Raw genomic sequence first — 11,587 nt, forward strand, 5'->3', positions numbered from 1 at the left:
TATACATATATCTACTTGGATGTCATTTATGGTCTCTTTAGGGTATATTCCCAGTAGTGGAATTGCTGGGTCAAATGGTATCTTTATTTGCAACTTTTAGTTTCAAGCAGTCTTAACTCAGATGTTTGTAACTTAAAATTTTCTGTATTTTTCATATGGAGACCACTAGGTCTAATTCTCCCATTTTTAACTATTAAAGAATTAGTCTTACAGTATTTCATAATTAAAATATTAATAATAAAATTTAATGAAATAAGTCAGTTTCACTATATGTTTTATAAATTCAAAACCTCAATACAATGCCTATAATGCTAATTTAAACTATGTTTCTTGTAGACTAATATCTTTGTTGTTGGTATGTGCTGTTGAATTGAAACCAACTCATAGTAGCTGACCTTTTTGTCAGTTTATAGAAACAAATCACATAGGAGGAGATTTTCTGTCCTGTTGAGCAGCTGGCAGATGCAAATCACCTGCCTCTGACTTGGCAGTGCATCATCTTATTCACTAGGTCACCAGAGATCCCAAATATCCCATTTAATACTCTCTAAAAAGGTAGAAAGGGAGCTCTGGAGGCCTAGTAATTAGAATCTGCACTGCAGTCCCGAAGTCATGTGGTTCAAATCCACCAGCTGATCCAAGGGAGATTTTTCTGCCTCTGAAAACCTGCTGGAGAGTCAGCTCTGGGTTGATTCTGACTTGATGGCACACAACAACAAAACAATGAGAGTAAGGTTGATAACAGCCACAACATTGAGATAGAAAGGGAACTTGGATGGCTTAATGGGTAAGGAGTTGTTCTTCCCAATCCAAAAACAGATGGTTTGAATCCACTCATTTTCATGCCAGAGCAACATGGACAAACTCCTGTGTAATTTATAGCCTCTGAAAATCTGCTGAAAGGTCGCCATGCGTCATGTCATGTCAACTCAGTGGCAATAAGTTGAGCTGAGCTTTTGAGTTGAGTAAGGTAGAACTACTTAGGATCTCTTTTGAGAAGTCACTGAGTCAACATTTATTTAAGACAGGCTCTAATAATTTATAAGTAGTGATCTTTTATTAATATTAAAAGTATGCTAATTTACAACACACCATGTTAGCTGACTCATAGCAGTGAATATCTGTAACACTTAAATAATTGTGGCAGACCAAACAGTTAATTCTTGTACAGATGGTAAGAAGATACATTAATTAGCCATATGGTAGACTTTTATTTGATCATTTAAAGGTGGAAAGATTATGTGAATTTCAAAATCAGGAAATAAAAGGAGCCAGTGAGGAATTGGGATAATCAAGTAAAAGGACAGAAGTACTAAGCTTGTTAAATATAAGATGATGAAGAGTGAATTTTATGGTGTTTTGTAACAAAATAAATAGGTATTTTTTCCACTTAAAGACATAGTTCTAAATTTATAATGAAAGTTCATAGTTCTTTTTATTTTATATATAGCTTTTAAGTAGTATGTATGATTTCACTATGCACTTCCTAATGTATCCTATTTTGATTACAGTTATTATAGAACAGCCAGTACTGGTCCAAGGAAACAGTAATAGAAGATCTGTCAGTACCCTCAAACCTTGTGCCAAGGATGCGTATATGCTTTTTCAGGTATTTCAGTTGAGAAAAAGAATTTTCTTTAAAAATAAAATTTTTTTGTCAATTATTTTGAAAAACACATCTGATATAATTTTATTTAATAAAGAACAAGCTCTGCGTTAAAACTTAGTAGCTAATTGTCATTTTTGTCAAAGGTGTAATGTTGGCAAAAGAATACCTTCAGTAAGATGCACCGAGACAGTGACACCAGCAGTGGTCTTGGTTGAGCAAGACAGAGGTCATGATGATGGTGCAGCAGAGTGCAGAGTGCAGCTCCCTTGTTCATAGGGTCATTACAAGTTGTAGGAGACTCAGTGACACCTAACAGCAATTAACATGGTCAACTATTACAGTCTATGTTAAGAAAACAGAAGTAAACCCTGAACAAGAACATAGGTATATCGGTATTTTTGCTTTTCAAAATCTTAGCCTGTTCCACTTATCTTAACCAAGGGACCTATCTTAGTACTTGCTTTCACAAATCAAAAGAAGTCTAAAGAGGAAAAAGTGTTTGTTTTGCAGTGAGCGTGAGCCATAAAAACATCACAGAGCACACAGTTCTATTCTGAAACTTGTGGGGCTGCCCAGAGTAGGAGTCAACTCAATAGCACTCAATAGCTTTTTAATCATATATAAAATAATTCTTTTAAATAAGGAATATTTGAGTAGATTTTTACTCTCTTTTGTATACCAATACCTAGTGTTTATATTTCTTGTAAATAAATCTTTTAAATAAAATAAGATCTGCACTGAAAATTTTCTTAAAGAATTCTTTTAAATACATTTTCATGAAAAGAATGTTAACCTATGCTCTATACATGACAGTTAACATACTTTGGACATGTTGCAAGGAGGGATCAGTCCTTGGAGAGGGACATCATGCTTGGGAGGGTGGAGAGACAGCATAAGAGAGGAAGACCATCAGTGAGATAGATTGATTCAGTCACTGGGTTAATGGGGATAGGTGTATCAGAGGCAATAAGATTGTCAAGGGATAGAGCAGGCTTTAGGGCTGTTGTACATAGGGTTGCTATGAGTTGTAGGGAACTCGATAGCACATAACAGCAACGACGGGTCTATAAAGGGACTGTGGTGAGTTACTTGTATACTATTTAAAACTTGATATTGTTAACAGTTTTCAGATTGCTTTAGAAAGGCAGTTATAGAATCTATTAGGTATACAGTTTGCCAAAATTTGAATTACCAATGATTAGTTTCTGAGAAGCAAAAATAACTTATCATATAAGATAATTTTTTAATCTTAATTTGTCAGTTATAATTTTTTAAAAACATATTTTGTTCTAAATATGAGATTGCCTGGTATCTGTTCACAGGACCTTTGTCAGCTGGTTAATGCTGATGCCCCTTATTGGCTAGTAGGCATGACAGAAATGACTCGGACATTTGGCCTCGAATTACTTGAGTCAGTCCTGAATGATTTTCCTCAAGTCTTTTTACAAGTAAGTTATTTGTTGTTATTTTACAGGAAGATTAACCTTTGAGTTTTCACAGATAACTTTTTTAAAAAAGAAATCAGCATGTGGGTTTTTCCCCTCCACATTACTAAGTGAAATAAATTATATAGCCTCAGACTTTAGACAAATAATAATTTAGTGCTTTCATGTTTTGTTAATACCATAGCATTATGAAATTTTAACCATAAAGGGAATCTTAAAGATTATCTAGACAGAAATTTTCCATCCTACCAGGGATGATAGGAGAGTTGATGCCTTTGAGCTGTGGTGCTAGAGAAAAGTATTGAATATACCATGGACTGCGAGAAACATAAACATGTTCATCCTGGAGAGGGTGAGGCCAAACTGCTCCTTGGAGGCAGGGATTCTGCAGCTTCATTTGACATACTTTGGACATGTTGCAAGGAGGGATCCGTCCTTGGAGAGGGACATCATGCTTGGGAGGGTGGAGAGACAGCATAAGAGAGGAAGACCATCAGTGAGATAGATTGATTCAGTCACTGGGTTAATGGGGATAGGTGCATCAGAGGCAATAAGATTGTCAAGGGATAGAGCAGGCTTTAGGGCTGTTGTACATAGGGTTGCTATGAGTTGTAGGAACTCGATAGCACATAACAGCAACGACGGGTCTATAAAGGGACTGTGGTGAGTTACTTGTATACTATTTAAAACTTGATATTGTTATTTTTACTTATGTATGTAACCAGTGTTTTCAACTGTTTAAATGCATAAAGAAATAGTGCCTAACAAATACTGTGTATTATGAAATATTTCAAAATAGAAAGTTAACAGAGACAGAAAAAAGAGTTGATTAACTTTGTCATTTTAATTGTAATAACATGACATCTAATAATGATTCAATGATTTACAGGGTTCTTAGTTATTAGCACATTTTTAACTGAAATGAAATCTTTCAACTACTAATTTAATTCCTTCCATACTATGCCACTTCTATATAATTTTATCCTTTACTCTTGTCTATGACAAAATATGTGAATCAAGTGTCATAATAGTACACGATACCTAAAGGGCTAAACCAGGAGTTGAGGCAGAAAGCTTTTTGATATGACTAGTGATTTTGGTATATGTAAAGCAGTTGTTAAATCCTTTTGGTTATAATAACTAAAAACTGATGATTTCTTTCTTATATAGAGTAAGAAGTATTTAGATATAATTTGTCTAACACCTTATATAAATGATAGTCATAATGGTTACCAGTTTTCAGTACCCCCAAGATGCTATAACTTTTTTAAGTTTCTTACATTTCAGAATAAGTTTAATTTTCATAAAATGCCTGAAGTATGCCTCTAGGAAACTGAAACTTGCAGAGTTAAGTACTTTGTCCTAGATTACATGGTTTGTAAGTAATGGTACTAGAACCCATGTTGAACCACATTCCAAATTAGTTTTTCTCTTTAACTCTTCTCTTTTTAATTTACACCCAACCTACTAGCCATCACCTTATAAAAGTGTACCTGATTTAACCACCATGCCATTTCTACCACAATCATCCTAGTCTGAGCTACCATCACTACGTGCCTGAATTACTGCACTGGCTTCCTAAATGATCCTCTTGTGTCTACTTTTAATCTGCTTTACCATAATTGCTTGTCACAGAATGGTCAGATCTTTATGTCCTCTGTAAGAGTTCTCTTCATCCATAGTAGAAGATAAAGTCCATCTTGTGGGCTATAGAACTTTTCATGATCTAGTTTCCAAAATTTATTCCTTTCATGTCTTCCTTCTCTTTTTTTAATCTTCCCCACTTTTTTGTTGTTCATTTAGTGTTCTGCACAGACTTCTGCTTTAGGAACTTTGTACTTGACAGTTTCTTGAGCCTGAAATTCCTGTCTCCTGTATATATTGTTCTCCTTCTTTGGTTTTTTTTTTTAAATTATTATTAAATTTTATTAGTTTTAATGAACTTTTACAGAGATTTTGGGTTCTCATTCATTCATTGTTGCACTGTTTTCTCTACCCTCCTCCCCAGTTCGTTCTTCTCCCCCCACAAATGTCTGTTTTAATTGTCCAGTTCCCCTTCTTTTGTAAGGACTTTGTTTAACTATTAAGTTATCATACGAACTTTCTCCAACCTCTCAATAAATTGCAGTCTTTTTTTAAAAATGCCAAAACCCTTACTCTCCTTTTTTACCTCTTATTCTTGATAGCACCTACACCTCCTGATAAACATGCACTTGTATATTAATTTATTTTTCTTTCTTGCCTATAAGAAAATAAAAATCTCTAAGATAGGGACTTAGTTAATTGTTGTACAGATTCTTAGAATATAATATGTGGTTGATGTTTAATAAATATTTGTACAGTTAGTTGGTAAGTAAATTTGAGTTGGAAATTGTGATGGTTTAGATTGTGCTTTCTATCTTTTTAGGAAAAATTTTGAAAACATTTTCCCAATCTTATTCAACTCACAAACTATCCTCCCTGCTTTAATACAAGGGAAAAATTATTTGATGTAAAATCTTAGACTTCAGTCTTTCAGTATTTTCTTCCAAAGAGATGTGTATTTGCTTTCCTTTGTTCTACTAGTAGCTACCAGTCAACTAAATGTGCTAGTTCAGTACCAAAAATTTAGAAGTTAAATGAGACTAGTAATATCTCTGCTTTATGATGCTTACACATCTAATGAGAAGAAATTTAATAATTAATTGAATGATAAAATACATGAATTTTGTGAGAGAAAAGTGCAAAGTGGTATGAGCATTAGTAACATAAGTATCAAACAGACAGGTAGTAAGTGAGGATTAAGCTTGTGCTTGAACGATGGGGTGGTGGGGGGAACAAAGCCAGGTGGATGGAGTAAGAAAAGGAGACTCTACTTGGTGGATATTTCAGGAGTAGTTACCCTGAAACAAAATTTATTTCCTTTTTAGAAAAGAAACACTATAGGGTCAGGACATTAAAAATTATGTGTAATCTTTATCTCCAATTTCTTAGAACGACAACAATGAACAAGAAGAAGTAGTAACCAGTTATGTCATGTGCTTCTAAGAGATTTGATAAGACAAAAATTGAAAAATCATTGTTTACTTTGGCTACAGAGTTCATTGTGACTGTAAGAATAGTTTCAGTGGCATAGAGGTCAGTAGTGGTAGAGGTGGACAAAACCTAATTGCTGTGAGTTGAAAAGTGAGTGGGGAGGATTAGGTAAAGTTGATAAAAATGATAATTTTTATATATTGTTGTTACGTGCCATCAAGTCAACTACAACTCATAACGACCCTGTACACAATAGCTCTGAACCTTGCTCTATAGTGAGCCAATCTCACTGTCTCTGACATACCTGCCTCCTACCCCAGTTATTGTGTCATTTTGTCTTATCTGTGTTCTACCTCTCCTGTGCTGTTTCTCAGCCTTTACCAAGTATGATATCCTTCTCCAAAGACTGGTGCCTCCTGGCTACATGCCCAAAGTCTGTGAGATGAGGTCTCAAAATCCTTGCCTCCAAGGAACAGATTAGTTTCACCCTCTCTAGGACACACCTGCTAATTGTCTTGGCAGTCCATGATATGTTCAGTATTCTGCATCACCACAACTCAAAGGCATAAATTCCTCTTCTATAGCTAGTTTTAAAAAACCTCTTGGTCTTCAAGTCAGATCTAATCATAGGTGACCCTTCATTGTGTTTCCAGGGATGTTACGTTGGAAGAGACTGCTTATGTTTTTACTGTGGAGCCACTGGTGGATATATACCTCCAGAGAAAGCACATTTAGATTAGAGGGACAACTTGCTAGAGACTGTGTCACCAGAGCTCCCTGGTGATATTAACTATAATATCACCAATATAATAAATACTGTAATTAATTCAAGCATAATGTAATTGCTTTTGTTAAGTATGAAAGTAACCTAACTATGCTTTTGTTAGTCAAAGAAACTATGTGTGGGTTAAATTTCAAGTCACTTAACTTTTTAAGATCCTATTCTAGTGGGAAAATATTTAGAAGTACCATTCCAATGTATATGAAAATGAAGATACATACACATCCAGGGTTCATAATGATTAATTGATCTTTTGGAGCAAAGAATTAGATGATACTTTTATTTTCATCTTTTTGCCCATATTTTCAGATTTTTTATAATTCATTTGATTTTTTTAAAGCGATACATTAACATTTTTGTGATTTTTAATAAACTTTGTGCCTCATTTTCTTTATCTGTAAGGTCAAAGTAAGAAGTTAGATGTTTTTAACTTTTCTTTCCTCATTTCTCAGCTCTAATTAACTTTAGACAATTAAAACAACAAAATCAAATCTATGTAGAGGTTAGTTTTAAGTGTACTTGTTAGCTGCCATTGAGTACAACTCATTGCACCTGTCTCAGCTCTTTCCTATCATGTGCCATCTTCATTGTTTTTGACATATTTAATCCATTGCTGCAGTCACTGTGTCAGTCCATCTGCTTGAGGGCCTTCTTCTCTGTCATTGTCACTGTACCTTTCCAAGCATGATATCCTTCTCCGAGAAATAGCCTTTCCTAGCAACAGCCACAAAGTATGTGAGACAGCACTCTCACTGTACCTTCAAGACATTATCTGTTTATTCTTTTGGCAGTCCATAGGATATTCAGTACTCCTCTGCAATGCCACAATTCAAAGGCATCCATAAGTCTTCTGTCATCCTTATTTGTTGTCCAGCTCTCCAGATGCATTGGAAGTAATAGAAAAGATAATGGCCTATCTCCGGTGCATCTTAGTCTTCAAACTGATATCATTGCTCAGCAGTGTGACAACTCTTGACTAATATAGACAAAGAATTAACAGATAAGAAAACTTTCTATGCTAAGTGCTGTGATCATAAATAGAATGTAAGAACTCTCTGTAAATTTCCCCAAATTTGTGAAATAATTATGCTTGCTTGTCATTTTACACTTCAGTATGTTCTGTTTAAGCAATCCAAATAAGACAAAATTTTAAGTTCTTTATTAAATTTTCTCTGCATGAATGACATTGTTATCTTTGCAAAATAAAATTAGTTTTTTAATTTCCTATACTTAACATGATTTTGATTATTTTCTCCTGCCTTATTTTAATGCTTTCTTGTTTGAATTTGAATAAAGCTTTTTTCCAGTTATCAACAAATAGCTGAAATTAAAGTGACTAGTTATTAAAAATTAAAGTTATTAGTAAGCACATATTACTCAATTACAAAATTGTTTGAGGATTCTCTTTCAATATTTTTTTTTCTTTTTTCTTTTTTTTTTTTCAATATTTTTAAAACGTCTTAAAGTCTTATTCTGATTTTATTATCTCAAAGAACAACAGAATTTTCAGAATTATGCATAAACCATAAAATTGTAAATCATGTGAACTTAAGTTGTGTTACCAACCCAAACACACACAGCTCAAATCTGCAAGCTGCTCCATGGGAGAAAGATGGGCAGTCTCCTGTGCAGTTTACTTCCTCTGAAAATCTGCTGGGAGGTCCGCGATGAGTCAGTTCCAACTTGACAGTACATGACAACATAGGAAAGTGTAACTGTTAATATTGATTATGTTGTATTTTGTGTGAGACTGCTTTAGAAGGATTAAGAGCTAACACATTTAATTCTTTTTTTTTCTTTTCTCTGTTAGCACCAAGAATTTAGTTTCCTCCTCAAAGAAAGAGTATGCCCTCTTGTGATAAAGCTATTTTCTCCAAATATAAAGTTCAGACAAGGTTCCAGCACTTCATCTTCCCCAGCACCTGTTGAAAAACCTTATTTTCCCATCTGCATGCGTTTGCTGAGAGTAGTGTCTGTTCTAATTAAGCAGTTTTACAGCCTCTTGGTAAGTGCTAATTTTCCATACATGTTTTTGTGTATAATTACAGCCAGTATTTTTTTTTTAGAAGGTATTCTATAATAATGTGTTTGGTCATCTCACTTTAACTGAGGGTTTTTGCGTACCAGAGGTGTTTTCCTGGTTATCTTAAAGACTCCTTGTGTCTTTTATCTAAATTATGCTTATGCTTACATGGTGGGTTTTGCTTTTTTAAGACAAAATACCACTTTTATTTTAAAAAAGAGAGAGACATAACAGGATGAAATTTAATATACCGCTACTCTTCTGGCAGTTTATTATAGTGTGGTGACTTTTAAATTGCTGTGATTTTTTTAATTGCAATTTTAATGAAAATTATAGAGAACATAGATTTCCTTTCATTCATTTTTGCATACTTTCCTCCCTGCCAGCCCTTACCCCACCCCCAGTTCATTCTTCTCTTTGAAAAAAAAAAAAAATTCTTTCATTGTTATACAATTCTGTCCCCCACCCTAGTCCACTTTACTATGCAGCTCTTATTCTGGACTGTTGTCATGCAAATAATACCTAATCATATATACCTTTTAAGCAGTTCTCTCCCTCATCTGTTTCCATGTAGTGTACATTATTTATCTCCTCTTATCTTAGTTTACTCCCAACATCAATGTCAGTCCTGTTCTATAACAGTGGCATTATTTGTCCTTTTCTGACTGAGATACTTCACTCAGCAAATTTTCTCCAGGTTCCTCCATTTTGTATATTATTTCATGAGTTCCTTATTTTTCAGTGCTGCATAGTATTTCATTGTGTGACTATACCACAGCTTTTCTATCCATTCGTTTGTTTTGGGGCACTTGGATTGTTCCCATCTCTTTGCTATTATGAACAAAACCACCATAAACATGGGTGTGCATATATTTGTTTGGGTGGCAGTTATGGTTTCTTTAGGGTATATTCCCAGTAGTAGACTTGCTGGGTCAAATGGTATCTCTATTTGCAACTTTTTGAGAAAGCGCCATACTGCCTTCCATAGTGGTTGCACCATTTTACACTCCCACTAACAGTGAATAAGTTTCTCCACAACCTCACCAGCATTTGTTGTTTGCTTATGTGGTGTTTTTCAATGTGTATCAATAAGACTAATAACGTGGTATCTGAAGGCAACGTAAGCTTTGTGGTTTGGGCAGTTTTGCTTCTTGCCTAATTGCATGCATACCATTAAAGGATAATTAAAATTACAGTTTCTTTAATTTATTGTTTTCATTTATACTATTTCATGATAAAAACAGTAACGTTAAAGATCTGTTAGGCTAGTGTTAGAAATCATATAGTTTGACTTCTAGTCTAATATTGTATCTTTCCTTTTGCATAACTTTGTCAATATATGTTACAGTATTCCTTGTTGTTGTGTGTCATGGAGTCGTCTGTGACTCATAGAGACCCTTTGTACAACAGCCCTAAATTCTGCGCTATCCTGCACCAATCTTATTGTCTCTGACACACCTACCCCCATTAACTGAATCAATCCATCTCATCAAGGATCTTCCTCTTCTGTGCTGTCCCTCCACCCTCCCAAGCATGACGTCCCTCTCCAAGGACTGATTCCTCCTGCAACAGGACGAACCTGTTTGTTCTCTTAACAGTCTGTGGTATACTCAGTATTCTCCAACACCACAGCTCAAAGGCGTCAATTCTCCTCGATCATCCCTAGACATTGTCCAGCTCTCTGATGCATAGCAAGTGATTGCAAAGACCATGGCCTGTATCAGATGCTCCTTAGTCTTCAAACTGACATCGTTGCTTTTCAGTACTTCAGAGAAGTCTCTAACAGCAGACTCCCACAATATGTCTTTTAATTTCCTGGCTGCTATTGCCAAGAGTATTGATCATGGAGCCAAGCAAACTGAAGCTGTGAACAATCTCAGTCTTTTCATGATGCTGCCAAACAATATCATTAATATCACAGGCTTGATATTCCTACTTACAGTTTTAATGTAATGATTTATTAAGCATTCAGATATAGCTTTGAACAAAAAAGAAATTTTACATTTTACTTAGGCAAATCCAGCATGGTATATAATTTACTAGTATTTAGATAGTGTTTAATGAACAAATACACATTTGCATATATTGTATATATTTCATCCTTCATTTAAAAAGCAAACAAAATAGTGAAAATAATATAACCTCATTACTGAGGAGTCAGTTCCACCTCACAGTGACCCTGAACCACTCATGTGGTTTCCAAGATTGTACATCTTTTGAAAGCAGAGTGCCACGTCTTTCTTCCATTAAGGCACTGGTAGATCAGACCAACCACCCCTTCAGATAGCATTCAAGTGCTTAGCCCATCAATGCAGAAAACCAAGGGGGATTTTTTTTTAAAGAGAAAGAAAAAGATCTGAGCAGTAGCCATTAAAAAACTCAAAAAAAACCACACAAACCAACAACAAGAAAAGCAGGGATTTTTTTTAATTTATGCATTAAATTATTAAATTATTTTTTAGAAGTATTTGCAGTGAATAAATCATTAATTGTACAAAATTCAACCATTCAAACTCCAGCCTCATTTCTGTAACCAAGTCCTTATTTTCCAACTAGTAGTCCTTCTTTGTATCCTTCTTTTGCTTTCCAGTCACTAGTTTTCATGATTGCATCTTAATTGTATATGTGATCCATTTCAGGCTGCAAAAGTTGGTAGAAGTCCTCAGTTTCTTCATCTTTGGTTTAGGTGGTTGGTGGTGCATATATTTCATCTT

General features: G+C 34.7%; 1 protein-coding gene across 4 annotated transcripts in view; it reads left to right on the top strand.

Moving 5' to 3' along the window:
• Window positions 1–11,587, top strand: part of MON2 (MON2 homolog (S. cerevisiae)) — a 189,823-nt gene that overhangs the window by 77,794 nt on the left and 100,442 nt on the right. For all 4 annotated transcript variants that reach the window (XM_006886042.1, XM_006886043.1, XM_006886041.1 and 1 more), the window contains exons 6-8: window positions 1,512–1,609; window positions 2,932–3,057; window positions 8,661–8,855. In XM_006886042.1, coding sequence (XP_006886104.1) covers window positions 1,512–1,609; window positions 2,932–3,057; window positions 8,661–8,855 — 419 coding nt within the window. The remainder of the gene's footprint in view (window positions 1–1,511; window positions 1,610–2,931; window positions 3,058–8,660; window positions 8,856–11,587) is intronic.

This window comes from Elephantulus edwardii, unplaced genomic scaffold (genome assembly GCF_000299155.1).
Source record: "Elephantulus edwardii isolate Elephantulus edwardi_28Jun2011 unplaced genomic scaffold, EleEdw1.0 scaffold00047, whole genome shotgun sequence".
Taxonomy (NCBI): domain Eukaryota; kingdom Metazoa; phylum Chordata; class Mammalia; order Macroscelidea; family Macroscelididae; genus Elephantulus; species Elephantulus edwardii.